The sequence below is a fragment of the Monodon monoceros genome, unplaced genomic scaffold (genome assembly GCF_005190385.1).
Source record: "Monodon monoceros isolate NGI ecotype Baffin Bay Population unplaced genomic scaffold, NGI_Narwhal_1 Super_Scaffold_11, whole genome shotgun sequence".
In the NCBI taxonomy this organism is placed as follows: domain Eukaryota; kingdom Metazoa; phylum Chordata; class Mammalia; order Artiodactyla; family Monodontidae; genus Monodon; species Monodon monoceros.
In genome coordinates, this window is record NW_021703767.1 from 65,811,796 (window position 1) to 65,839,234 (window position 27,439).

The 27,439-nt window shown below is 35.8% G+C and overlaps 1 protein-coding gene across 2 annotated transcripts in view; it reads right to left on the reverse strand.

Annotated features, from left to right (window-relative positions):
* GSK3B (glycogen synthase kinase 3 beta) overlaps window positions 1–27,439 on the reverse strand; it is a 197,517-nt gene that overhangs the window by 50,216 nt on the left and 119,862 nt on the right. For both annotated transcript variants that reach the window (XM_029215533.1, XM_029215532.1), the window contains exons 5-7: window positions 25,361–25,491; window positions 18,008–18,114; window positions 15,153–15,250 (exon numbers count right to left, since the gene is read on the reverse strand). In XM_029215533.1, coding sequence (XP_029071366.1) covers window positions 15,153–15,250; window positions 18,008–18,114; window positions 25,361–25,491 — 336 coding nt within the window. The remainder of the gene's footprint in view (window positions 1–15,152; window positions 15,251–18,007; window positions 18,115–25,360; window positions 25,492–27,439) is intronic.

Consider the following 27,439-nt stretch of genomic DNA (forward strand, 5'->3'; position numbering starts at 1 on the left):
AAATATAAAGACACATATATTAAAAGTAAAAGGATGCAAAAAGATATACCATGCAAACACTAATCATAAGAAGGATGGAGTGCTTATTACATTAATATCAGAAAATTGTAGACTTCAGGACAAGGAAATTAAACAAAGAGGGACATTTCCTAATGATAAAAGCAATTTTAAGACTAAACTTAAAGTTATTATGAATACCGTATGTTGGTAAGAATGTAAACTGCTGGAACTCTCATACACTGCTGGTGGGAGTGAAAAATAGTGAAACTGCTTTGGAAAACAGTTTGATGATTTCTTACAAAGTTTACATACACTTATCACATGACCAGCAATTTCAGTCCTAGCTCTTTATTGAAGAGAAATGTAAACACATGTCTGCAGAAATATTTATAAACAAACACAGAAACTCTACTCATAATAGCCAAAACAAAAAAACAAGTCAAATGCCCATCCACAAGTGAATGGATAAACAAATTGTGGTATATGCATAGAATACAACTAAGCATAAAACAGAATAAATAGGTAATACAAATAAAAAGATGGATGAGTCTCAAAAACATGATGTTGAGCTAAAGAAGCCAGATATAAAAATATACATATACTATGAGATTCCATTCATATGAAATTCTGGAATAGGAAAAACTAATCATCAGTGACAGAAAGCAGACCTATGGTGACCTGAAACAGAAGATGGGAGACAGGAAAGGTATACAAACAGGGTGATCAACTGTCCCAGTTTACCTGGGACTCTCTTGACAAATCCCTCAGTCCTGGGCAAACTGGGACATTTGGTCACCCCATTTTTTGGGGTGATGTAAATGTTCTAAACCTTGACCAGGATAGTGGTTATATGTTTGTCAAAACTCATTAAACTGTACATTTAAAGTTGCTACGTTTTATTGTATGTAAGTTAACATCTCTATGAAATTAATTTAAAAAGTAAAAAACAGACCATTATGTAATTTGTGATGACGTTACTACCCTAAATACAACCATATGTTTATCCTTCTTCTGTTGCTATATTAAGGCTAGCATTAAAAGTTATCAGAGTCTGTCAAACCCTAAAATCAGAATTATTTTATATACAGTATGTTTAGTCTTTAAGAAAGCAAAGGTATGAGTTAAGATGCAAAGGAATGTAAGAATGCAAAGGTTAGACATAATTGAGAGGCATTTAAAAATTTTTTTCAGCCTCCGTAAGTCACTCACTCAACAAAGTTCCTATGCTCAAGGAGCTCTAGGGCAGAGAGACTTGTACATTATAAATCAAGTTCAAATAGCCAAGATCAGTACAACAAAATAAGCACAGATAATGTGTAAGGTGAAAGTGCTAACAATGCACTGAAGTAAGGAAAAGATTCAGGAAAGGATCCTGAAAGGAGAGGCAAGAGCTAATTTTACTTAAGGAATCTAGGAAGCAAGCGAGTCAGATGCGCATTCTATGCGCTCTAGGTACCAAGTGGAGAACAGCATGATCTGGATAACTGTTAACAGTTGAGTGCTAACAGAAAATAAGGATTAGAAAATGGATGGATGGCAACATTAAAGGCTAAAAGGTAAACAAGTGACAGATTATGAAGAGCAAGATTCTGAATGCATCACCATCTGCAATCAATACCACAAATATAAAACATTTAAATACATCAACTATCCCATTTCTACTTCTGAGTATATCTTTAAGTTTTATGTTGTTTCTATTAGGTTCAGAGTGTATTTCCGCCTGATTTATTTCAGCTGATTTATATTTGGAAACTCTGAAATCATATACTTAAACTTTTTCATTTTACAGATTAAGAAAAAGCATGTTTGATGTGGACTTCATCACTTCAGACACAAAACAAGTCTTAGGATTCCCCAAATATTAAGAGGTGGAAAAGTAATTTTTTCCCAAAACTTTTAGACTAAGGGTACACTTAAAAAATAATTATTATTCCTGGATTTCCTAAAAACTGAGTCCCCCACAACTCAAAGGAAACGAAACTACACGTAACGTTTTATGCACTTTTCTGTAAGTATATCTCTCACACAATAAAAGGGGCGGACGTTCAAAATTATCACACCATTGGGACGTGTGTACTCTGAGTTATCTGTTATTAGAATAAGATCTTTCCATTTATTGCAAAAAAGCATTTTTTAAGTCCATTGTCCTAGAACATCATGTGGAGTAGGTGGTGGAAAGACTCAAAGTACCAGAGATTAGCCTGTCACAACCCTTTGGGGATGCTGTTCATCCCTTATGATTAAATCAATCATTTCATTTGTACCCGGTCCCATCATGCTTGTTTTAACATTTTTTTCACTCATTTAGTTGCAAATTTAGCTAACACCAATAAATATCAAGTCAGGAATTACGATTTATGTCTTCAAAGAAATAAAACACAGCCAAGAATCATCTGACAAAAGCTCTGAAATACATTTCTTTCACAGCTTTGCGTTTTAATGGCTCAACACCAGAGGTCGCCAAACTTTAGCAATAGAGCTGTATGTGCAGCCTTTAAAGCAAACGTGAAATAAAAGAAATTCTATTAGAAATCTGTTACTCCTCTGCTTAAAATCCTACAGTGGCTTCCAGCTGCTTACATACTAATGTGTTCTGGCCACTGCCCACAGCTCCAGCCTTCTCTCTCCTGGTAAACTCATATTCTATCCCCACCATTCAGAACCTTAGGCTCAAACCATAAAGCAACACACAATAGACCTGACTTCACTAAGCATCCTTGTCCAAATTGGCACGTATGTCCTCCATTCTCGTCCTTTCACTAAATGGTGAATATCTTTCCATGTTTCAAGAGTCAGCTCAAGAGTTACCTCTTCTATGAAGTCTTTCCAGATAGGATTTACCTCCAAATAGAATGCTCCTGCCTTTGTACTCTGCTCAGACTTCTGGGATCATACCTGCCTTACTTTATTGCCCTCATTTGTTCCCTTCCTCCCCTCAATGAGTCTCTGAAGTCCTTGAGGGCAAAGACCCTCGATGTTCTAGCCCAGATAGTTCACTAAATCAACATGTTGTTGATTTAGTGGTATGTACCCTGAAAGACTAAAAGGATACATGACCCAGGCTATACATAATGAATTCAATCAAAGCTTTTTAAATAAGCAGATAAAAACTGTGTAACACAGAAGCAAAAGAGATTACGTGTGACATGGCTGAATAATTAAACATCTTTATTTCCTTTCTGCATAAAAGAAATGTTTATTCAAATTGCATAACTGTCAAGTTGGCTGCCTATATCATAAATGTAACAAATTTCTCTAATTAGAAAACTAGAAAAGATGTCACTGAGCTATTCTATTTCAAAGTATTAGTACTCTATTGACACTGGAATCATTTCTACACATTTTCACTTCCACAGGATTGATATAAAATGCTATGTCCTCTGTAGGTAGCCAAAATACTTAACTCTCAACACACACAGATTTTATCCAGTTTCCATCTACCTCTTTCTTACAATATATGAGTGAAATTTTGGTATAAGAATTTTTTTTTTTTGGTGGTGTATGCAATGTTTCCTTCTCAGGGTTCTCCACTGACTTCCAAAAGGCAAGGAACCACCACCCACCCCTTCCCCGGCAAAAAAGTGCAGCAATACAAATCTTAAAATCCCATTAGGAACATCTGTGAAGAAAAGAGCATCAAGTTGTCATGTTATTTGAACACAACTAAACAATTTGGCTGAAGTATTTCCTCAGCCTAGAGGGGATAAACTAGTACAGGAGGGTCCCTTTATGTGTCCATGCTGTACTCCATTTAATCCTGTGCCATCTGTCACTTAACTTGATCTGAGTCCTTTGCAAAACTATGGTCAGAGTTTATTGCCTTTCTTAAAATATGGTGGAAACAGCAACACGACCTGATCAAAAGTTCTGTAGGCACGTGCCGTCACTCTTGTCTTCAGAACAAAAATCTTTCAGATATACTTCATATATTATGAAATTCACCCCTTTAAAGTATAGAACTGATTTTTTTTAGTATATCCAGAGGTGTACAGCCATCAACTGCTATCTAATTTTAGAACATGTTCATCACCCCAAAATGAAACCCTGCACCCATGAGCAGTCACTCCCATTTCCACTCTCCCCAATTCCTGGCAACCACTAATCTACTTTCTGTCTCTACACATCTGCTTATTCTGGACATTTCACATAAATGGAATCACATTAACATGTGGTCTTTTGTGTCTGACATTTTCTTTATCCATTCATCAACTGATGGATATTTGAAACATTTCTACTTTTTGGCTATAAATAATGTTGCTATGAACATTTATGTGCAAGTTTTTGTGTGGATAAATGTTTTCAATTCATTCCTATGAATGGAATTGCCGGGTCATATGGTAACTCTATGTTTAGTATTTTGAGGAAGTGCCAAACCATTTTTTGTTCACACCATTTTACAATCCCTCCAGCAATGTATGAAGATTTCAATTTCTCCACATCCTTACCAATACTAGTTATTGTCTGTCTTTATTTTAGCCATCCTGATGAATGTGATGTAGTATTCATTATGGTATTGATTTGCATTTCTCTAATGACTAACAATGTTGAGCATCTTTTCTGTGTATGTGTGCCTACTGGTCATTTGTATGTCTTCTTTCGAGAAATGTTATTCGGATCCTTTGCCCATTTTTCTATTGGGTTGTCTTTTTATCATTGAGTTGTAAGAGTTCCTTATTCTGGATACAAGTCCTTTATCATATATATGATTTGCAAAAATGTTCTCCCATTCTGTGTGCTGTCTTTTAATTTTCTGGATGGTGTCCTTTGAAACACAAATTTTTAAATTTTGATGAAGTTCAATGTATGTTTTTTCTACTGTCACTTGTGCTTTTTGTGCCATATCTAAAAAGTCACTGCCTAATTGAAGGTCACAAAGATTTACACCCATGTTTCTTTCTAAGAGTTTTATAGTCTTGGCTCTTATGTTTAGGTCTATCCATTTTGAGTTAATTTTTGTATACGGTGTAAGAGGTAGGTGTCCAACTTCATTCTTTTGCATATGGATAGCCAGTTGCCCAAATATCATTTGTTAAAAAGACTATTGTTTCCCTGTTGAACTGCCCTTGTCAAAGGTCAATGGACCATAAATGTAAAGGTTTATTTCTAGACTCTCAATTCTACTCCATTGATCTACATGCCTACACTCATGTCAGTACTATACTTCCCCCAACCCTTTCTTGAGGTTTAACTGACAAAATTGTAAGACATACAAAATGTACACAGTGGTGATTTTATATACATATAAAGGATTTCCACCATCTAGTTAATTAACATATTCATCACCTCACACTTCCTTCCCTTCCTTCCCTCCTTCCTTCTTTTGGTGAGAACATTTAATAGTGTTATCAAATATAGCCATCATGTTTTACGTCAGATCCTCAGACCTTATTCATCTTATAAAGTCTGTCCTCTTTTACCAACCTCTCCTCATTTCCTCCACCTCCCTAAGTCCCTGGTAACCACTTTTCTACTCTCTGTTTCTATGACTTGACTCTTTTCTTTTTAGATTCTACATACATGGAATACCATGCAGTAGTTGTCTTTCTCTCTCTGGCTTATTTCATTTAGTACAATGCCCTAAGGTCCATCCATGTTGCCACAAATGGCAGGATTTCCTTCTTTCTTGTGGCTGAATAATATTCCATTGTATATGCACTGTCTTGATTGCTGCAGCTGTATAGTAAGTTTCAAAAATGGGAAGTATGACTTTACTCTTTTTTTTAAAGATTGTTTTGACTCTCATTTTTTCTTCCTGAATAAAATTTTATATTTGGCAACAAGTACCCTCCTTCCTCCTGAAAAAGGTGATTACTGTTTTGATTATGCAAATTATTCAACATAAAGTAAAAAAGTCATTCTTGGTTAATACATATTCACAGGAGTCAAAGGCCTTTTTTTTTCTAGGTGAATCTCAGCCATAGTGGTATGCTCAAGGTAGGAGTACAAAACAGAAAAGGGGCTAGGGGTGGGATTAGAATCTCTTGGGTTAAGAAAAAAAAAAAACCTCACTGTATTTCCCAAACTTTTAAAAATCACACTCCGCTTTGAGACACGTAAACATCTTATACACACATCACCCAGCTCTTGCTTCTTTTGAGAATCATTAACACTATAGTTCTTCATAGCACCACATGCCAAGATTTTCTTCGTTTTCCTTCTATTATATATGTATCAATAATATAAAAATTATGTTTTATAAATATGAAATATCAATCAGTATGCTTTTAACAAAATAAATGCCCCTCTACAAGATTCCAGTGTTTCTTTATATTGGACCCTGAAATTAAGCAAACACACCAAAGAACTCAAAAATGCAACCATGTGGAAGAATCTGCAGTTGACACGTGAAGTGTATTATATCCCACAAAGAGTAATTCTGTGCATGGTCTTCTGAGTCAGGTTGTAAAATGTAATTATCAGTACAACAATTTTGAGGTCACAATGTCATGAAACTTAGGTCTGTGTGAAAAAAGTTTCTTTGCATAAATAAAACATATCGTGGCAACTTAGTAAATCATTTTATACTGTTTGTTTTGGGGAAATTAAAGATTTCAAATGGATGTCATTATTCTCAAGTCAAAAGCTAAACTAGACCACACTGCCAGAAAACGGCTTCTCTGTGCCTGGGCACACTTACATATAAGCGCACAGAGATTTAACCAAGTATTAGTATTACTGTAGAGTCAGTAAAATTTCATAGTAGTTACTTAAAACTTGATGTTTCTTCTGGTCTATGTACAACATATTAATGTAAAGATGTAGTTGAGGAGTTTTACATTAAAATGATTATTCTAATACTCATTTACTCATTCACTTATTTTTACTTTTATTTTATTTTTTATTTATTTATTTTTTTTGCAGTACATGGGCCTCTCACTGTTGTGGCCTCTCCCGTTGCGGAGCACAGGCTCTGGACGCGCAGGCTCAGCGGCCATGGCTCACGGGCCCAGCCGCTCCGCAGCACGTGGGATCTTCCTGGACCGGGGCACGAACCCGTGTCCCCTGCATCGGCAGGTGGACTCTCAACCACTGCGCCACCAGGGAAGCCCTCATTCACTTATTTTTAAAACGTTGACATTATGTACATAATATTTATACTGCAGGCGGTTACTATAAACTGTAACCATAGTTCCTTGTACTAGTATAGGGATATTTAAGCTAGGGATTCTGGATGAGCTTCAGAAAGTCCAAAGTTCACCTGATATCATATGCAAAACTCTGGCATGACTACATTTTTCTGGGGGAGAGTCCACTGCTATGAACAGATTTTCAAAGAGGCCCATGATCCAAAAGCTACTAAAAGTTGCTGCTCTAGTCAGAAATTTAAACAAATAATACAAGAATGAAAAAAGCAATAAAATTTTTTAATATATTGCATATTATATTGATACATTACAAGTAAAAATGTGTACCACAATGTGTAATGGAGTGTGCTTACTTGTTCCGGAGAGTGGAAAAAGGAGAGAGAACTAAATTTAATATGCTGTCCCTGCAGTCTGTTAACAACACAAAAGCTCTATAATATGACAGCACAAGAAATATCACCAGGTAACATATGATTAAGCTCCAAATGCATGTTAGCAAAGATACGTCATGGAGCTGTCAAAAAACTTAGGAAAAGAAGTATTTTATACTCATTAAATTCTGATTTAGTTATTAATATCTGAGACCTCTGTCTGAAAGACTGTTTAATGGTGAAAATGTTAAGCCAGGAGAGAGTGCACACACAGGTGCTAAACAACTCATAATACGGAGATAACTGAAAGCTAAACTATTTGCTAAACAAAGATGATGAAAATGACACTGAGCTGTACTTAAAAGCAAGGAATCCACTATTACAACCTTGATTGCTTTAGATGAAGCACAACTGAATCTAGTCCAAAGACATCACAATCTGATTTCGTATATTCATTACAATAAGATTTAGGGGCTGTTTCCTTTATTTTGTGGTCATACTTTAAAAATACTAAATTCAGGGACTTCCCTGGTGGCGCAGTGGTTAAGAATCCGCCTGCCAATGAAAGGGACACGGGTTTGAGCCCTGGTCCGGGAAGATCCCACATGCCGCGGGGCAACTAAACCCGTGTGCCACAACTACTGAGCCTGCGCTCTAGAGCCTGTGAGCCACAACTACTGAGCCCGCGTGCTACAACTACTGAAGCCCGCACGCCTAGAGCCCATGCTCCGCAGCAAGAGAAGCCACCGCAATGAGAAGCCTGCACACCTTAACGAAGAGTAGCCCCCGCTCGCCACAACTAGAGAAAGCCCGCGTGCAGCAACGAAGACTCAGTGCAGCCAAAAATAAATAAATATATTAAAAAATATACTAAATTAATGGGTTCTAGAAAACAAGTTGACATTAAGTATCATATTGTTTTCCCCAGAGCTACAAAATACCATGAATAGAGGACACCAATTTAGCTAAAGATGAATCAGACAGGATTTTCCTACCACCCAACCCCTCCCAGATACAGTAGTGGTGCTCATCTTTGTCATTATCATCCTTCTAGGATTAAGGTAAGGATTAAATGTGGTAATATATGTAAAGTGCTTAGCCCAGTGCCTGGTTCAGAGGAAGTTCTCACTGAGTGGTAGCTTTTATAATTAGCAGTATTTTACCAATATTAGAAAATGTAGACTTCTGAGGGGCCAGATAATCACTGATCTATTTGTCTATAAATTATACTGCAAAGAGCCATCAGTCAAACTGGAAGACCAGGAAAACAATGATTTAGACAGACATTTGTAATAAAATGCAGCTCTTTTAACTCTATGTAACTGTTTTTATTTGTTTCCTAACAAAAGATTCTGGCACAAAACAACTGAAAACACCTATTTTTTCCATAGTTTCTGGGATTTCAAAAAGCTGTTTAAAAAAAAAAATCAACATCACAGAACAGTAAAAAGTGAAAATCCTCTTTTTTCCCTCTCTCTCCTTAATCCCACTCTCCACTGCTAAATCTTTTTCTACTGATAGGCATCACAAGAAATGAAGTCCACTTACTTAGCTATAATAACATAATCAAAAGATTATTTGGATCTGTTTTTTACTTTCAAATTTCTAAAGTTTCTGCTAGAGATAAGATTTTACTAGCTCTTACCTGTGTAAGAGCCATCTACACAAATATCTAAATTGAATTATTGCTAAGAGAAAATTAAACAATAGCTTAGTAAAGTTGTTTTAAAAGGGAAATTGTGTAATTTTAATTGCCTTATAACAAATTATTTAAGTATGTTTTGCACCCCAATGTTCATATCAGGACTATTTACAACAGCCAAGACATGGAAGCAACCTTGGCTATTTACAACAGCCAAGACATGGAATCAACAGATAAATTGATAAAAAAGATGTGGAAGATATGGTGTACGTATATACACATGCAAAAAACAGAATACTACTCAGCCATAAAAGGAATGAAATAGTGCCATTTGCAGCAACATGGATGGACCTAGAGATTATCATACTAAGTGAAGTCAAAAAGAGAAAGACAAATACCATATGATATCACTTATATGTGAAATCTAAAATATGACAGAAATGAACTTATTTACGAACAGAAACAGACTCACAGACACAGAAAACAAACTTATGGTTACCAAAGAGGTAAGGTTACCAATGGGGGAGAGAGAAATTACGAGTCTGTGATTAGCAGATACGAACTACTATATATAAAATAGATAAACAAGGTCCTACTGTATAGCACAGGGAACTATATTCAATATCCTGTAATAAACTATAATGGAAAAGAACATGAAAGGATATGCATATATATGTATACCTGAATCACTTTGCCGCACACCAGAAACTAACACAATGTTGTAAATCAACTATAAAAATAAAAAATTAAAGAAAAAACGATCTACATGTTTAATGCCATGCTTTTCTAAAAGAGATATATCCAAATTTAAAAGGCTAGTTACTACAGTTATGAAAGCTATAGAGAAATTCTATCATCTAGAGGTGGACTCTTAACTACTTCTGCCTTTAAAACTCTTCCATTAGAAAGAAAGGGTCATATTATTACAAAGCATAAGTAAATGTTTATGGAATAAATCAAAATATATCTCTAGGAACATTATTACATTTAAAACTTGAAATTCTACAAAATGGTTGGTTTCTTTCAAATATTAAGTTCTGTGATATTTTAATCCAAAAATTCAACTCTGGACTGAAGCTTGCCTTTCCTTACTTGAAATTTACATTTTAAAATTTGGAGGGGGAAAAGAAACTATTAGTAAAACCTACAGCATTCCCAGGTCCAGAATTTCCTAGACTGCTTCAACTTCAATCCATCTGCGGAATTTTGGGGACATCTGTCATTTATATAAGGAAGTTAATGATCAAATCTTTGAGAAGCTAAATATGGAATTTCTCTTCAAAAGCAATAGTTTATCACTTTATATTATTCTTTTCAGAATCAATTATGTAATTCAGAATAGAACCTACAATAGAATCTATGCAGTCATTAAAAAAATCACTTAGTCAACATACACTTCTTCACATGAGAAATACATTTAATTATTTAGTAAAAAAAAGTCTACAAAACAGATGGCACTTTTGTTTTAACATACATATGCATAGAAAAGTGTATAAAAATATTCACAGAAGTTATTTTTCATGATGTACCAGAATAGAAAGTGATTACTTTTGTTCTTTTCTTTGCATTTGTGTCTGGGTATATTTTCTGCATTAAGCATATAAAATTATAGCATATATAATTATAAAAAAGTAATCATATTAAAAACTACTACCTTTTCCAAGTCTTCAAAAGACTCTTTAACCCCACTGCTATGACTTATGGCAGAGGTGTCAAAGGACAATGCTATATCACTGAACCTATGGTTTGTGAAATTCCTGACAGATATTCTCCTAAAATGTTTTATTTTTATCCAGGTATCTGAAACCACATCAAATATTCCTTAAGGGTATTTTAACTAGTACTGTTAAGGAAGAATTTAAGAAAAAAAATCTTATTATCTGAGAAGTCCCAAACAGAATCTCTCTGTTTACAAATGCTTTGAAAATCCAAGCACTTTTTGATACTCAGAGATTAACCGGCATAATGAGATTCTGATCTGATAATCCTATGTATGAAATCAACTTCAGAAAGCTAAGTGTTTTTCATGCTTAAAAATGATTTCTCATGACTTTCTATTCCATTCTGCCTTACACTTTTAACTTACTCTGAAGATGTATTTTAATTTTATTCTAAATATTTTTCAAAAGCCTTATTTGAGGGTAAGTAGGGAGGTTACGGTTAAGCTAAATTAGCTCAGTTTAAATAATACTCTGTGTTACTCATTCTGTAAATTATTGGCATGGACGTCCAAGCCAATAAAATTTAGTAAACAACATATACAACAACAATCACACTAACTTTTCTTATTAATTCCCAGGTAATTCCAAATTCATGAATGAACAATGATCTAGTAGATTAATTCAATTTAAACACTTACTGAAAACTATTTTGGTGTCCTTGGATATTAAAACACAACAATAAAAGAAAGTCCCTGCTCAGAAAGTTTATAAAATAATTAGGTAATTCTACCATTTATAATTTATGAAGTTTGCTGTACGATTGTTCACTTTTTGCATAAACTCAAAATCAGAGAGAAGAGTACCTATCGTACCGGGGGCAGGGGTGTGGGGGGCTGCGTCAGCTACCTCCAGTTACTCCAGAGGAATACCCATGAGGCTTTCAAGAGAGAAAATGGAAAGAGCAGAAAGGAACAGTAACATAGATTCCCTAGTTACCGAAAGGACTAAGGGTGCATGCCTAACATCTCAAAAAAACTGAGACTTGAGTTGGGCAACTGCGAGACCACTTTTCACGGAAAACTCAAATCTATTCTTGAAGTCCTGATTAGCAGAAATGACAATATTTGCTTAAAATATAAAATGTCTTAATACATTTAACTTTGAAAGCTAACCTATACAACTCTTTTCTGACATACAACTTAGATCAGGAAAACTGGAACAGTTATATCATAATTAGTTAAGAGTTCTTATTTCAATGAAACACCACAGATATTCAACATGTAAAGTACACAGACAGGATCAACAAGACTTAGAGCTAACTTAAACACACAAAATCCCTACAAAGTTTATTAACCTCCATGCAATAAGATTTAGAGCTATACTATACACACATACACACACACCCCAATACAATGTCTATTAATTAACCTTAGTGTAATGTATAACTTTAGGTCACCAAATGGGTGGTAAACTAATACTGATATATCATTTATCCTGGGTAGTATTGCTTAAAACTGTAAAAGGGACTGAGAAGCTTGATATCCCAAACTGTCCTGGGATGTTAACTCCATTATATCATCTTCAAAACATCTATAGAAAGTGATCTTGGAACTTCAGTAGGTGATGACTATGTATAAATGCAAGATGACAAGATAACATAAAAATGAAAAGAGTGTTTTGTTTTAGAGATGGCCTACTACAACAAATTAATCATGGACAAACTTGCAACAAATAAGCCCTAAATGAAAATGAAGTCTTAAACCATCAATAACAAATTGACAGTTTCTACTAAAATTAAATAAGCACAGACCAATACTAGTAGAAAACTGAATTACAAGGACTGACAAAAAGTGGTGAAATAAGTTCTGGACTTAAAGGTGTATAAGATATGAGATATAGGATTTATCACAGATATTCAGTTTAGCTTCCTAAGCAATTTCGTTTGTGTCCTGTATGAATTCATTAAAATTAATGACAAAGAATAAACCATCACACAGTTCTAAACTATAATCAGTAGAGAAATGATGCAGTTCTAATAAGCTAAACATATATGACAAATAGGATGTCAATACGCCAGGAGAATTGTAGTATGGTAAACTCAGATACAACTGAAAGCCTGGGGATAGAAGAAATGCTGAACGGTTGTACTGACTAAGGGTCAGCAAACTATGGCCCAATCTCTGTTTATGTAGGAAGGGCCCAGGAACTAAGAATTGATTTTACAGATAAACATTTGCAATCAATTTGATGATACAAAACACTGACTTTGAACCCCAATTAAGAGAAATGTTATAGCCCCCTCAAAAGAAATCCATTCCTCTAATTAGTAGACTTGAATTTCATCAATGAAAAATGTGGAAATTTTTTTGTTATATTGAGTTGGCCAAAAAGTTCGTTCGGTTTTAAGTACAAATAAAAGACACATTTTTCATTTTCATGAAGAACTTTACTGAACAATGTGTTTAGTAACTGAACAAACTTTTTGCCCAATCCAATATATCTCAGACATCCCTAACTTTCCTTTTAGCCCATGAAGCCTAAAATGTTTTATCTAGCCCTTTATAGAAAGTTTGCCAACTCCTGTATTAGAATACTAATTTGAATAATAATGAAGAATACATAGGCTTTTAGGAAACAAGGAAATCAAACTATCTGAACTTAGATCTGAGTGTAGTATGGGAATCAGGAAGGAAGTAGATCTGTTGAACTAAGTTTAAAGCTTCAATTTGAAACTAAAAGATGGTTACTACAAAAAGACAGCAAAATACCAGTGATCTCAAGTGCAAATCATAAGAAATTATATAGATAGTAAGGAAGATTCTTGATTACACATGGGTGTTTTCAACCACACTTGTACACACTGATACCTAGCAAAATCATTTTATCAAAAGTAACATATTCTGGGCCTCCCTGGCGGCGCAGTGGTTGAGAGTCTGCCTGCCGATGCAGGGGACACGGGTTCGTGCCCCGGTCCGGGAAGATTCCACATGCCGCGGAGCGGCTGGGCCCGTAAGCCATGGCCACTAAGCCTGCACGTCTGGAGCCTGTGCTCCGCAACGGGAGAGGCCACAACAGTGAGAGGCCCGCATACCGCAAAAAAAAAAAAAAAAAAAAAAAAAAAGTAACACATTCTTATAAATTAAGTACAAGGATTTTAAAATAACTTAATCACCATCCTGTGTATAACTACAAAAAGCTACTGAGAACCAATAAGGACCTACTGAATAGCACAGGGAACCCTGCTCAATACTCTGTAATAACCTAAATGGGAAAAGATTTAGAAAAATAGATAATGTATATGTATAACTGAATCACGTTGCTGTACACTTGAAACTAACACATTGTTAATCAACTATACTCCAATATAAAATACAAAATTTTTTAAAATAAATAAATAAATAAATAAATAAGCTGCTGAGGCTCAGCACAATAAAAACTAAATTCAAGCTGTCCAGATACAAAACAGGCTGCATTCCAAAGTAGCGACCTGATGCTGGAAGTATTCAAGAAAACACTGAAAAATCATCTGTCAGGAATGTAACTAAGAAGCTTCTTTCATTGGATAGAGAATTGGACTACATAACCTCTAAGGAGATTTTCAATTTTCCACTTCCATGAAACATCTGGAAAATCAAGAATAAAGCCTAATAGACAGTAGGTGTTGTTGCTTTGGACAAACTATAACCTTAGAATCAACCAATCTAGTGGTCTAAATACAGAGACACTAGATATTACTAAAGGGGGGGGGAGGTGAGAACTTATTTAAGATCTCAAATATTAAAAACTTGAAAATGTCAGTGCTGCTGTTCTTAAGAGACAGTATGAATTCCAAAATAATAATACTTTGGATCTGATGTTGTTAATAAAGGTGTTGACAGACCTAATAAATAAAATTATAAGTAAATTTATAAATAAAAACTTCCTTAAATTATAAGTAAAAATTCTGCTTCTATCAAGTGATCTAGTCATATATACTCACTTTTTCATTTTATAAATATTTAAATATTGACTAAATACAAGCATCTCCTATGTGCTCAGCAGAGTATTATGAGCAGAGAGCACATGGTGAGCAAAAATAGACATAGCTTGGGTTTTTATTCAGTTTATATACATTTTAGTGATCTATTGCTTTTAAGTACTTTAAATAACAGATATATCCCTTTCTCGTATCAGATAGCCAAAATAGCTTTTCTAGTATCACATAACAAAAGAATAACTCAATTAGAAAGCAAAAGCTGGGTTCTTATACTTCTTCCACAGCTGAACTTGCTATGTGATCTTAGATCACGTTCTCCATTTCCTCAGTTTTTCATGAGTGTGTGAGAGATATGGATTCTTAGAAAACAGCAATAAGATTCCTTCCAGTTCAAAAATTCTGATCCCATCTTCTCACCTTGATTATTTCTACCAATTGATCCACACCACTGTCCCCTGGAAATATTGGTTGTCCTAGCAACAGCTCAGCCAACACACAGCCTGCAGACCATACATCTGAAGAAAAAAGAAAAAAAAAGCTTATTAATACTCTGTAGCTTAAGTTGCATTAAATTGTATACATTTTCTAATTTTACTTTGGTCAGAAAAATATCACAAGGAAAAGATTGTATAATCCAAAACAGAGGGAAAAAGTCATCAAACTATCCTTAATGCATTTAAAAATTGTGTTAAACTTACTACAGGAAACAGGACAATAAGAATATTCTAATAAAGGGTAATATCTATTTAATTATCAAATAGCAGATGTTAAAGTCTTCAACAACCAAGACAGGGATTATAGAATGAAAACATAGCACATGATTATTTACTTATTATACTTAAAAATAAGTCAAAGTGATACAATCTCTTCACATTGGCAGGTACTTATACAGAGTAGCAGAATGCAAGGGTTTAATGTCCTATGTACAGGGTTGTAAGCCAATGAAAATTTCTGAGAAAAAATTTTAATACTTTAAATGGTTAAACTTTTGTCTTGTAATATGACAGAAAAATGTGCTTAAATATATGAATATTTTAAAATGCAAAGAGAGAAGAATACATTTTATTTTACAAATTACAAATTTTAATTCACTTTTAAGTCAAAGCAGAAACCTCAATCTTGAGAGAAAACTTTAAAAAATAATTTAATTAATAATTTTTAATAATTTATAAATAAATTTACTAAATAAAAAAATAAAGCGTACATCCTGGCTTACCCATGATAGTCCTGGTCTAGATGACTGTCCTGGGATAATTATGAAGAGCATCCCCTTTCTCTCTTAAAAGTATTACCAAATGAGAAGATAAATTATATGGGCACTCTATTTAGAGCCCACTACCTAAGACTTCCTGCAAGAAAAAGCTAATTTTCAGTTTCTGGATTCCTGGGTTTTGTATGAATCACCAAACAAGTGTTTTAGGGAGATGAACATAAATCATTGCTGGGTTTTCCATCTACCAGTAGGGAAGGAGAAGAATGGTGAATGGCATGGGGACAACAAATAATTTAATCAGTCTGATGTGGTAAGATGCACTAACAAGAGGAACTGGAAACTAATACAACATTGTAAGTCAACTATATTCCAATATAAAATAAAAATTAAATTAAAAAAAAAGAGGAATTAGAAATCCCTGCTCCAATGACTACATTTTACTGGCTTGGAAAAATAATGACAGAAAATTCATTTAAGAAATTCAAGTTGATTTTGTCCAGCTACTCTTTCACTTTTAATACCATTGTTAAAAATATTTCCAAAATATATTTGTATTAGAACACTTTTAAATATATTTATTTTTGTTTATTTATAAATCTTCCAGAGTCTTAAGAAGCAAGTATCCTAAACCTAAAAGGGAAAGCCAAATCTAGGCTTGTTAGGGTTCAAAAGGTCCCAGCTGAATCAGTGGCCTATGGTGAGTCCTACGCCTAGGACGTCAGAATCTGGTTTTAGTCATGCAAAGGAGGCTACTGGAAAGCAGGTACTCATAATATCCAGAAAATTGATTCCTAGTAGAGGAAACAGATTACACTGGCCTTTTTTGTGAGAAGTATTCCCAAAGAACTGCTAGGGACATGGACATTTATAGAAGTAATATACTCTTAAGAGGGTTAAAGGTTTATGTTAAACATGCCTTAATATGTCACATAATATGATCATGACTTTTTTAAAAGAAGCAAACCAGGACTTCCCGGGAGGTGCAGTGGTTAAGAAACTGCCTGTCAATGCAGGGGACATGGGTTTGAACCCTGGGCCAGGAAGATCCCACATGCCACGGAGCAACTAAGCCCGTGCGCCACAACTACTGAGACTGCGCTCTAGAGCCCACATGCCACAACTGCTGAAGCCCGCACACCAAGTCCATGCTCCACAACAAGAGAAGCCACCGCAATGAGAAGCACACGCACTGCAACGAAGAGTAGCCCCTACTCGCTCCAACTAAAGAAAGCCCGCATGCAGCAATGAAGACCCAATGCAGCCAAAAATAAAATTAATAAAAAATAAATAAAAGAGGCAAACCGCATTTATTTATTTTTTGTTTGTTTGTTTTGTATGCTTTTGGACTAAGGAATTCTCTTCAGAAGCAATATATAACAATAAAATAAAGTTGACCTCCACCTGCATGCCACCCTAAGGTTGCTCCTTTCTTAGCTTCCTATTCATGTCCAGCTGATCATACTCTGTATGTGCACTACTACTAGTGGGCTAAAATGAGGTAGAAGAGGAGGTCAATGAAGAATGAAGCAAACTGTCTCTATTCAATTCCTTCTATCATTAAAGATCTTTGGTGACAAATTCTACAGAATTGGTGGGTTTGTCCAAACTACTAATGAAAAAATCAGATTGTTCCTTTTGAGCAGACTTAAATAACCAACTGAGACAGCACAGCAGGAGTTTCAGTAATATGGTCATCCTACCACTTTAATCATAAACTTAATTGATGCAAATTCTCCAACTGGCAATCAAGCTGAGAAGGGAATATTTCAGGGGAATTTTTTTTTTAAGTTAGAAAAGGTATACTTAGAATTTATTTACAATTTTAAGTTAAAAATAACTGTACTCCTAAAGAAATCACAAAGGAGTAGCTTATAATACAAGAAACGTAAAAGTAGAATAATAAATATATCTTAAATTCTATACATTTTTGCATATCAATCTTTAAGAAGAAATATATTTCAAGGTATATTTATATTTAAGAACAGATCAGTAATACTAAATTACTAAAACAAGATGCAATAAATAATTACAAGTCATTATATTTGGGTCCATTACTTACCTATACTAGAGGTATAATCAGTGGCTCCAAAGATCAACTCTGGTGCCCTATAGTACCGAGAACAGATATACGAAACATTGGGTTCTCCTCGGACCAGCTGCTTTGCACTAATAAAAAAATCAAAAGCAGAAATTCTTTAAATGAAATCTAAACCGTATCATTGCTATCGTAAACTGCATCATTCGCATTCGCAACACAATGTTTATCTAAGATTCCCATAATTCCAATCATGCAATATATAAGAAAAAGAAAATATGAACCATAACTATGTCTGACAAAACAAACATAATTTTAACATATCACTCTGAAAAAAGAACAGTAACTTTTAAAGAATGCATTTGTTAACTGTCACCTGAGGAAAAAGATTTTTTAAAAAATCACAAAATGATAAATGTTGAATTTCTTCTGCTCTTGTTCCCTGAATTCCACCTTTAAAATACAAAGAAGAAAGGGCAGAAAAATGAGCGGTACTTCCCGTCACCAAAAAGCACAGTAATAGATTATAAGAATGAATACTGCTTACCCAATATGTTTTTGAAAAAGGTAAGAAATTGGCCACTCTCTTAAAATTTGACTTCTGACTCAGAGTAAGTATCCCAAAGCTTGCACCAATCTACTTTATGTTTTTCCACCATTTGGTCAATTTATTAACTGTCTAAGCATTCGTTATCCAATAAAAAAAGATAGGCCCTTTCCTGTAGGGCAGAGATAATTCACAGTCCATGAATTCTAATTCCACTGTTGTAAGTTAAATCACACATTCTCTTAATCCAACTTTCCTTCCCAAATACTTTGTGGCATGTATTTTAAATATTAAAATTAGTTTCTTTCGAAGTACCTCTCAAGATAACTTGAAGACACACTAAAATAAATAAACTGCTACAGAAGCTAACCATTTTGACATACAATAATAGGAAAGATAAATACAGGAAATAAATACAAACAACAAAATCAAAACAGTAAAAAAGTAAGTCAGAAAAGGTAAAAAAAAAAACTTTTAGGTAAAGGTACGGGAAAATCAGAGTAGAGATAGATGAAAGTAGTCACAAAGGTTTCAGTTTGGGCTTTCTTTTCTTCCATTTATTTCTGGTCAATGATAAGTCTGACCATAACCTGGTCTTCCTTCATCACAAGTTTTGAAGGTGGGAGGCAGTTTATTTTTTAACATTCTCACCAAGGTTTGACATACAGCAGCCATTTCATAAATTGATAAACACTAATCCCTGTTTTTAGCATGAAAATTAAGACACTTTTTCAGTAAAACTGATAAAACCTTTTTACCTTATAAAGAATTTTCTAAATTAACAAGACGGATTCCAATTATTTAGTCAGAAAATTCAGTGATAAAGAAGGTAATATTAGAAATGCCACTTGATAGAGCTACCTTCAAAGTGTAACCCAAACTCTACTTGCTCAAACTAGCCGTTAAAAACAAAAAAGGCAGCTTTGTTATCAGAGCTATTAAAAGTGAACTAGGCAGAGTCAAGATGGTGGTGTGGGAAGACACAAAGTTAGCTTCTCCCCACAACTAGTGTGCCTGCCAGCTGCTGGTGGGGGACACTAACGCCCAAGGAGATAGTAGGAACCCCAAAGTAAACCGGTAGGAAGTAGGGGGACTGAGGGGGGAGGAGAAGTGGAGGTCAGACAGGATCTGTGCCCCTGAGGTCAGGGAGATCAGGAGAGGCACGAGGGAGGGACTCTCTGGGAAGAGAAGGAGAGGAGCAGAGGGTGATCGCCTGGCTCACTTGGGCTGGGGAGCCTGCTGAGCTCTCAAGCCAGTACCCCACCTCCACAGCCCCATCCAGGCCATGTGGGTCCTGGGGACATAAGAGGGAGGCTGGGGAGATGAGGAGTGGCAGGCGGGAGGAGCCATCCAAGGAGGGACAGGAGAGAAGCAGAGGGTGATTGCCCCACCCACTGGGGCCCCGGGCAGCCTGCTGAGCTCCCAGACCGATCCCCTGCCCTCCAAAGGCCCCTCCAGGTCTCGTGGGTCCTTGGGGGCATAGGAAGGAGGCCTAGGGGAGAACAGGAGAGGCAGGCAGGAGGGGCCCTCCAGGAAGAGAGGGAGAGGAGCAGAGGGCAACTGCCCCACCCACTAGAGCCCAGGAAGATTGTTGGGCTCCCCTGTGAGGTCCCCCGCCCTCTGAGACCAGGGCTGGGGGGCAAACCTGGGTCCCTTCTGTTCCTTGAGCCTAAGCCCCACCCCCCACAGTCCCCAGGGCCTTTTCCAGCCCTGTCAGTCCTGAGCATTAGCCCTGCCCACCGCCCAAACCTCACCCTTGCTTAGGCCCTGCCCTCCACAGCCAAGGCCTCCCCCCGCCCACCTCTTTTCTCTTCTTTTTTCTTTTCCCTCCTCCTCTTTTTTACTATTATGGTACTGATGTGCCTTCTGGCTCTTGATTCATCTATACTTTTATTTTTATATTCTTCCTAACATATCTGTTTATTTTTTACTTTGTTATTGTTTTTTTTGCTGCCCCAGGCAACTTGCCGGACCTTGGTTCACGAACCCAGGGTTGGGCCAAAATTCCTTCGGTGGGAGCTCCAGTGGGAGCTCCGAGTCTGAACCACTGGACTAACAGAGAACCTCAGACCTCAGGGAACGTTCACTGGAGTGAGACCTCACAGAGCTCCTCATCCCAGCACCAAGACCCAGCTCTACCCAACAGCCTACAAACTCCAGTGTTGGAAGTCTCAGGTCAAACAACCAGTAAGTCAGAAACACAATCCCACTCATTAGGGAAAAAAAAAAAAAAAAAAAAAGACACGGCAAAAAAATATGTCACAAATGAAGGAGCAAGGTAAAAACCTACAAGACCAAATAAATGAAGAGGAAATAGGCAATCTACCTGAAAAAGAATTCAGAGTAATGATAGTAAAGATGATCCAGAATCTCGGAAATAGAATGGAGGCATGGACTGAGAAAATACAAGAAATGGTTAACAAAGATCTAGAAGAACTAAAGAACAAACAAACAGAGATGAACAACACAATACTGAAATGAAAAAGACACTAGAAGGAATCAATAACAGAATAACTGAGGCAGAAAAATGAATAAGTGAGCTGGAAGACAAAATGGTGGAAATAATTGCTGAGGAGCAGAAAAAAGAATGAAAAGATTGAAGACAATCTCAAGACCTCTGGGACAACACGAAATGCACCAACATTCGAATTATGGGGGTCCCAGGAGAAGAAGAGAAAAAGAAAGGGTCTGAGAAAATATTTGAAGAGATTATAGTTGAAAACTTCCCTAACATGGGAAAGTAAACAGTCACCCAAGTCCAGGAAGTACAGAGAGTCCCATACAGGATAAACCCTAGGAAAAACACACCAAGACACATATTAATCAAACTAACAAAAATTAAATTCAAAGAAAAAATATTAAAAGCAGCAAGGGAAAAACAAAAAATAACATACAAAGGAATCCCCATAACATTATCAGCTGATTTTTCAGCGGAAACTCTGCAGGCCAGAAGGGAGTGGCAGGATTCGATGGAAAAGTCAAAAGCTTTTCAGAGAAGCAAAAGCTAAGAGAATTCAGCACCACCAAACCAGCTTTACAAAAAATGCTAAAGAAACTTCTCTAAGTGGAGACACAAGAGAAGAAAAAGACCCACAAAAACAAACCCAAGGGCTTCCCTGGTGGTGCAGTGGTTGAAAGTCTGCCTGCCGATGCAGGGGACACGGGTTCGTGCCCCGGTCTGGGAAGATCCCACATGCCGTGGAGCGGCTGGGCCCGTGAGCCATGGCCGCTGAGCCTGCACGTCCGGAGCCTGTGCTCCGCAACTGGAGAGGCCACAACAGTGAGAGGCCTGCGTACCGCAAAAAAAAAAAAAAAAAAAAAATTAAGAAAATGGTAATAGGAACATACATATCGATAATAACTTTGACTATAAATGGATTAAATGCCCCAACCAAAAGACACAGACTGGCTGAATGGATACAAAAACAAGACCTATATATATGCTGTCTACAAGAGACCCACTTCAGACCTAGGGACACATACAGACTGAAAGTGAGGGGATGGAAAAAGATATTCCATGCAAATGGAAATCAAAAGAAAGCTGGAGTAACAATACTCGTATCAGATTAAATAGATTTTAAAATAAAGACTGTTACAAGAGATAAGGAGGGACACTACGTAATGATCAAAGGATCAATCCAAGAAGAAGATATAACAATTATAAATGTTTATGCACCCAACATAGGAGCACCTCAGTACGTAAGGCAAATGCTAACAACCATGAAAGGAGAAATCGACAGTAACACAATCATAGTAGGGGACTTTAACACCCCACTTACACCCATGGACAGATCATCCAAACAGAAAATAAATAAGGAAACACAAGCTTTAAATGACACAATAAACCAGATAGATCTAACTGATATTTATAGAACATTCCTCCCAGAAGTGGCAGAATACACTTTCTTCTCAACTGCACCTGGAACATTCTCCAGGATAGATCAAATCTTGGGTCACAAATCAAGCCTCGGAAGATTTAAGAAAATTGAAACAGTATCAAGCATCTTTTCTGACCACAACACTATGAGACTGGAAATCAATTACAGGAAAAAAAACTGTAAAAAACACAAATACATGGAGGCTAAACAGTGTGCTACTAAATAACCAAGAGATCACTGAAGAAATCAAAGAAGAAATTAAAAAATACATAGAAACAAATGACAATGAAAACATGATGACCCAAAACCTACGGGACACAGCAAAAGCAGTTCTAAGAGGGAAGTTTACAGCAATTCAACCTCACCTCAAGAAACAAGAATAATCTCAAATAAACAATCTAACCCTACACTTAAAACAACTAGAGAAAGAAGACCAAAGAAAACCCAAAGTCAGTAGAAGGAAAGAAATCATAAAGATCAGAGCAGAAATAAATGAAACAGAAATGAAGAAATCTATAGTAAAGATCAATAAAACTAAAAGCTGGTTCTTTGAGAAGATAAACAAAATTGATAAACCCTTAGCCAGATTCATCAAGAAAAAATGGGAGAGGATGCAAATAAATAAAATTAGAAATGAAAAAGGAGAAATCACAACTGACACTGCAGAAATACAAAGGATTAAAAGAGACTACTACAAACAACTATATGCCAGTAAAATGGACAAACCTGGAAGAAACTGACAAGTTCTTGGAAAGGTACAATTTTCCAAGACTGAACCAGGAAGAAGTAGAAAATATAAACAGACCTATCACAAGTAATGAAATTGAAACCGTAATTAAAAATCTTCCAACAAACAAAAGTTCAGGACCAGATGGCTTCACAGGCGAATTCTATCAAACGTTTACAGAAGAACTAACACCTATCCTTGTCAAACTCTTTCAAAAAATTGCAGAGGGAGAAACACTCCCAAAGTCATTCTATGAAGCCACCATCACACTGTCACCACAACCAGAAAAAGATATCACAAAAAAAGAAAATTATAGACCAATATCACTGATGAACACAGATGCAAAAATCCTGAACAAAATATTAGCATACAGAATCCAACAGCACATTAAAAGGATCATACACCATGATCAAGTGGGATTTATCCCAGGGATGCAATGATTCTTCAATATACACAAATCAATCAATGTGATGTACCACATTAACAAATTAAGGAATAAAAACCATATGATCATCTCAATAGATGCAGAAAAAGCTTCTGACAAAATTCAACACACATTTATGATAAAAGCTCTCCAGAATATGGGTAGAGAGGGAAACTTCCTCAACATAATAAAGGCTATATATGACAAATCCACAGCAAACATACTCAATGGTGAAAAACTGAAAGCATTTTCACTAAGATCAGGAACAAGACAAGGATGCCCACTCTCACCACTCTTATTCAACATAGTTTTGCAAGTCCTAGCCACAGCAATCAGAGAAGAAAAAGAAATAAAAGCAATACAAATTGGAAAAGAAGAAGTAAAACTGTCACTGTTTGCAGATGACATACACTATACATAGAAAATCCTAAAGACGCCACCAGAAAACCAGTAGAACTAACCAGTGAATTTGGTAAAGTAGCAGGATAAAAAATTAATGCACAGAAATCTCTGGCATTACTATACACTAACAACGAAAAATCAGAAAGAGAAATTAAGGAAACACTCCCATTTACCACTGCAACAGAAAGAATAAAATACCTAGGAATAAACCTGCTTAAGGAGGTGAAAGACTTGTACTCAGAAAACTATAAAACACTGATGAAAGAAATCAAAGATGACATAAACAGATGGAGAAATATACCATGTTCTTGGATTGGAAGAATCAATATTGTGAAAATGACTATACTACCCGAAGCAATCTATAGATTCAATGCAATCCCTATCAAACTACCAATGGCATTCTTCACAGAATTAGAAGAAAAAATTTTACAATTCATATGGAAACTCAAAAGATCCCGAATATCCAAGGCAATCTTGACAAAGAAAAATGGAGTTGAAGGAATCAGATTCCCTGACTTCAAACTACACCACAAAGCTACAGTAATCAAGACAGTATAGTACTGGCACAAAAACAGAAATATAGATCAATGGTACAGGATAGAATGCCCAGAGATAAACCCATGCACATATGGGCACCTAATTTATGACAAAGAAGGCAAGAACATACAATGGAGAAAAGACAGCCTCTTCAATAAGTGGTGCTGGAAAAACTGGACAGCTACGTGTAAAAGAATGAAATTAGAACACTCCTTAACACCATACACAAAAATAAACTCAAAATGGATTAAAGACCTAAAGGTTAAGACCAGACACTATACAAGTCTTAGAGGAAAATGTAGGAAAAACACTCTTTCACATAAACCACAGCAAGATCTTTTTTGACCCACCTCCTAGAGTAATGGAAATAAAACCATAAATAAACAAATGGGACCTGCTCCTAGGAGCAATCAATATTATGAATTTATATCATTCCAAAAATAAGCTATGCATCTGTGTACATATGCCTATACTCTGTGTTTTTAGAATACAAAAGGGAACATACTATATAGATTCTTGACCTTGTTTTTTTGAATTTAATACTTCTTAGAGATCATTCACTTTCCATTCATAGAGAGCCTCCCCTTTCTTTTTTTAACAGCTGCATGTATTACATTATATGTATGATGTACCATAATTTATCTGGTAATCTTCCTACTGCCAGACATTTATATACAATTCTATGATAAAAATCCTGGTATATACAATATTTTGTAAATGTGTGAGTATTTGTAAGGGAACAGTTCCTAGGAGTTAAATTGCTGGATGAAAGACTAAAATTCTGAGTATACAGGGTATACAGGGTGGGAGGGTGGGGTTGGAGAGGAGGGAAGGGAGGGAGAAGAAAAGAGAACTAGCTTACCTTCCAAAGTCACAGAGTTTTAAGACAGCTGTATCAGGATCCAACAAGAGGTTCTGTGGTTTAATATCCCGATGGCAGATTCCAAAGGAATGGATATAGGCTAAACTTCGGAACAGCTGATACATATACAACTGGAATAAAGAGTAAAAATTCATTGAATACTTACTTTCTATCCCAAACAATTCAGAGTCCTTACACAGGAAACAAAGTAACAGATTTCCAGAAAAGAATAGTGAAAAGCTGGGGATTGTTTGCACGCAGTCTTTCTTAAACAAGTTTTATGTCATTTCTCTATCCATTAGCTAATTATAGCTTAGTTAATCAATGTTATATTTGTACCATCTTTTAATAACTTAAAAAAGGAAAATTTACAATGTGCTTTTATAATTTTTATTTTACTAACATCTCACCACAAACCTGTTTTTTTCCCCTAAACACAGATGTAAAAACTCAGAGGGGTATTCCAAATCATGTGACTAACAAGTAACAATGTTTAGACCAGAAGCCAAGTCTTCTTGGCTTCATCATCCTTTGTCAGGGCCAGAGGTTATTGATATAGAGGTCTGGGAAAACTCACACGTGAACTGAGAAAATCTGTTATCAACGATCTATCAAGACATCAGTAAATCTATTAATAGCAACACCACTCTTCCTGTTAATATCCTTCAGAATTAAGTAGACTTCAAAATGCCATTTAAAAACAGATCCTAGATGACTACTGACATCAATTTAAAAGAATATTTATTTCAATTTTATTACAAAACAACATACAGTGAGAAACTGGGTCTGTGTGGAAGAAAGAATTAAGACTCTTGACTGGCGAAGAGACAGTCTTTGTGAAGAAAGTGAGTATATCTTTTTCTTTTCTTTCTTTTTTTTTTTGTGGTACGCGGGCCTCTCACTGTTGTGGCCTCTCCCGTTGCGGAGCACAGGCTCCAGACGCGCAGGCTCAGCAGCCATGGCTCACAGGCCCAGCTGCTCCACGGCATGTGGGATCTTCCCGGACCGGGGCACGAACCCGTGTCCCCTGCATCGGCAGGCGGACTCTCAACCACTGCGCCACCAGGGAAGCCCGAAAGTGAGTATATCTTAAACCTTCTATTTGTTCCAAGGTCAGTGTTCTGGTTCACTTATAAATTTTTCTGACTCCTCACCTTCTGACCTCTACTCCAAAGTTATATACCATGAAAAGAACTTTTGAAATGATTCAAATCAAAGATACCAGTATCTTGGTGAAAAACAACAAAAAGAGAGTTAAAAGTCAGATAAAGCACTGACATAAGGTATCATCTACATATGAAGTGGTCTTGACTCCTACAAAAATATACTGAATCACCAATTTACAGGAAATACTGAGGACAGAGGAACATATTAACACCACTATAGTAATCCCATCAGCAAAATCCATTTTATTACTATAAAGCTTAAAACTATAACTATTAAGTAAAAACTTCGATACTCAAAACATTCAGAATCAATGCCATTTTATTTTCTAGAGTATTTGTATAAAAGGTAAAATGCAAAAAATTATACTTAGAAAGCTGAACTTTTAAACTTAACTCCTAGTTAATTTTCACAATGTCATAAACAAATAATAATCTGTTTCTAATAATCTACCACAACTTCAGTTATAATTATGTTGGATAAATTGCAAGCCACTCTAACATGAGTTGTATCAAATAAAAAAGATGACATTGACATCAGGTACCAAAAATTAAATAACACCTTAATAGAGTCTGTGCATATTTAAAATTACGAGAAGTTTAAACTTCAGCTACGGACACACTGTATCTATAAATGGCAATGAAACATTGCATTTGGTAATATTTATAACCATATTTTTATAATTTTATAGGATATGCTTGTTCCTATTTCAGCCTGTGGCACAATAAGGATTATAAGACATTAAATTAAAAGGTGCTATAGGTAGCAAAATTAAAACCCATAATTGTCTGTGAAAAAGTTCATTTGTCAGAAAGATGACAAGTATCTTTAACACCTGTGTCATGAAAGCTTAAAAAGGGAAGACTTCACGCTTTAAAACTGTACAAAAATTTAATGAAACTCTAGCAATACCTA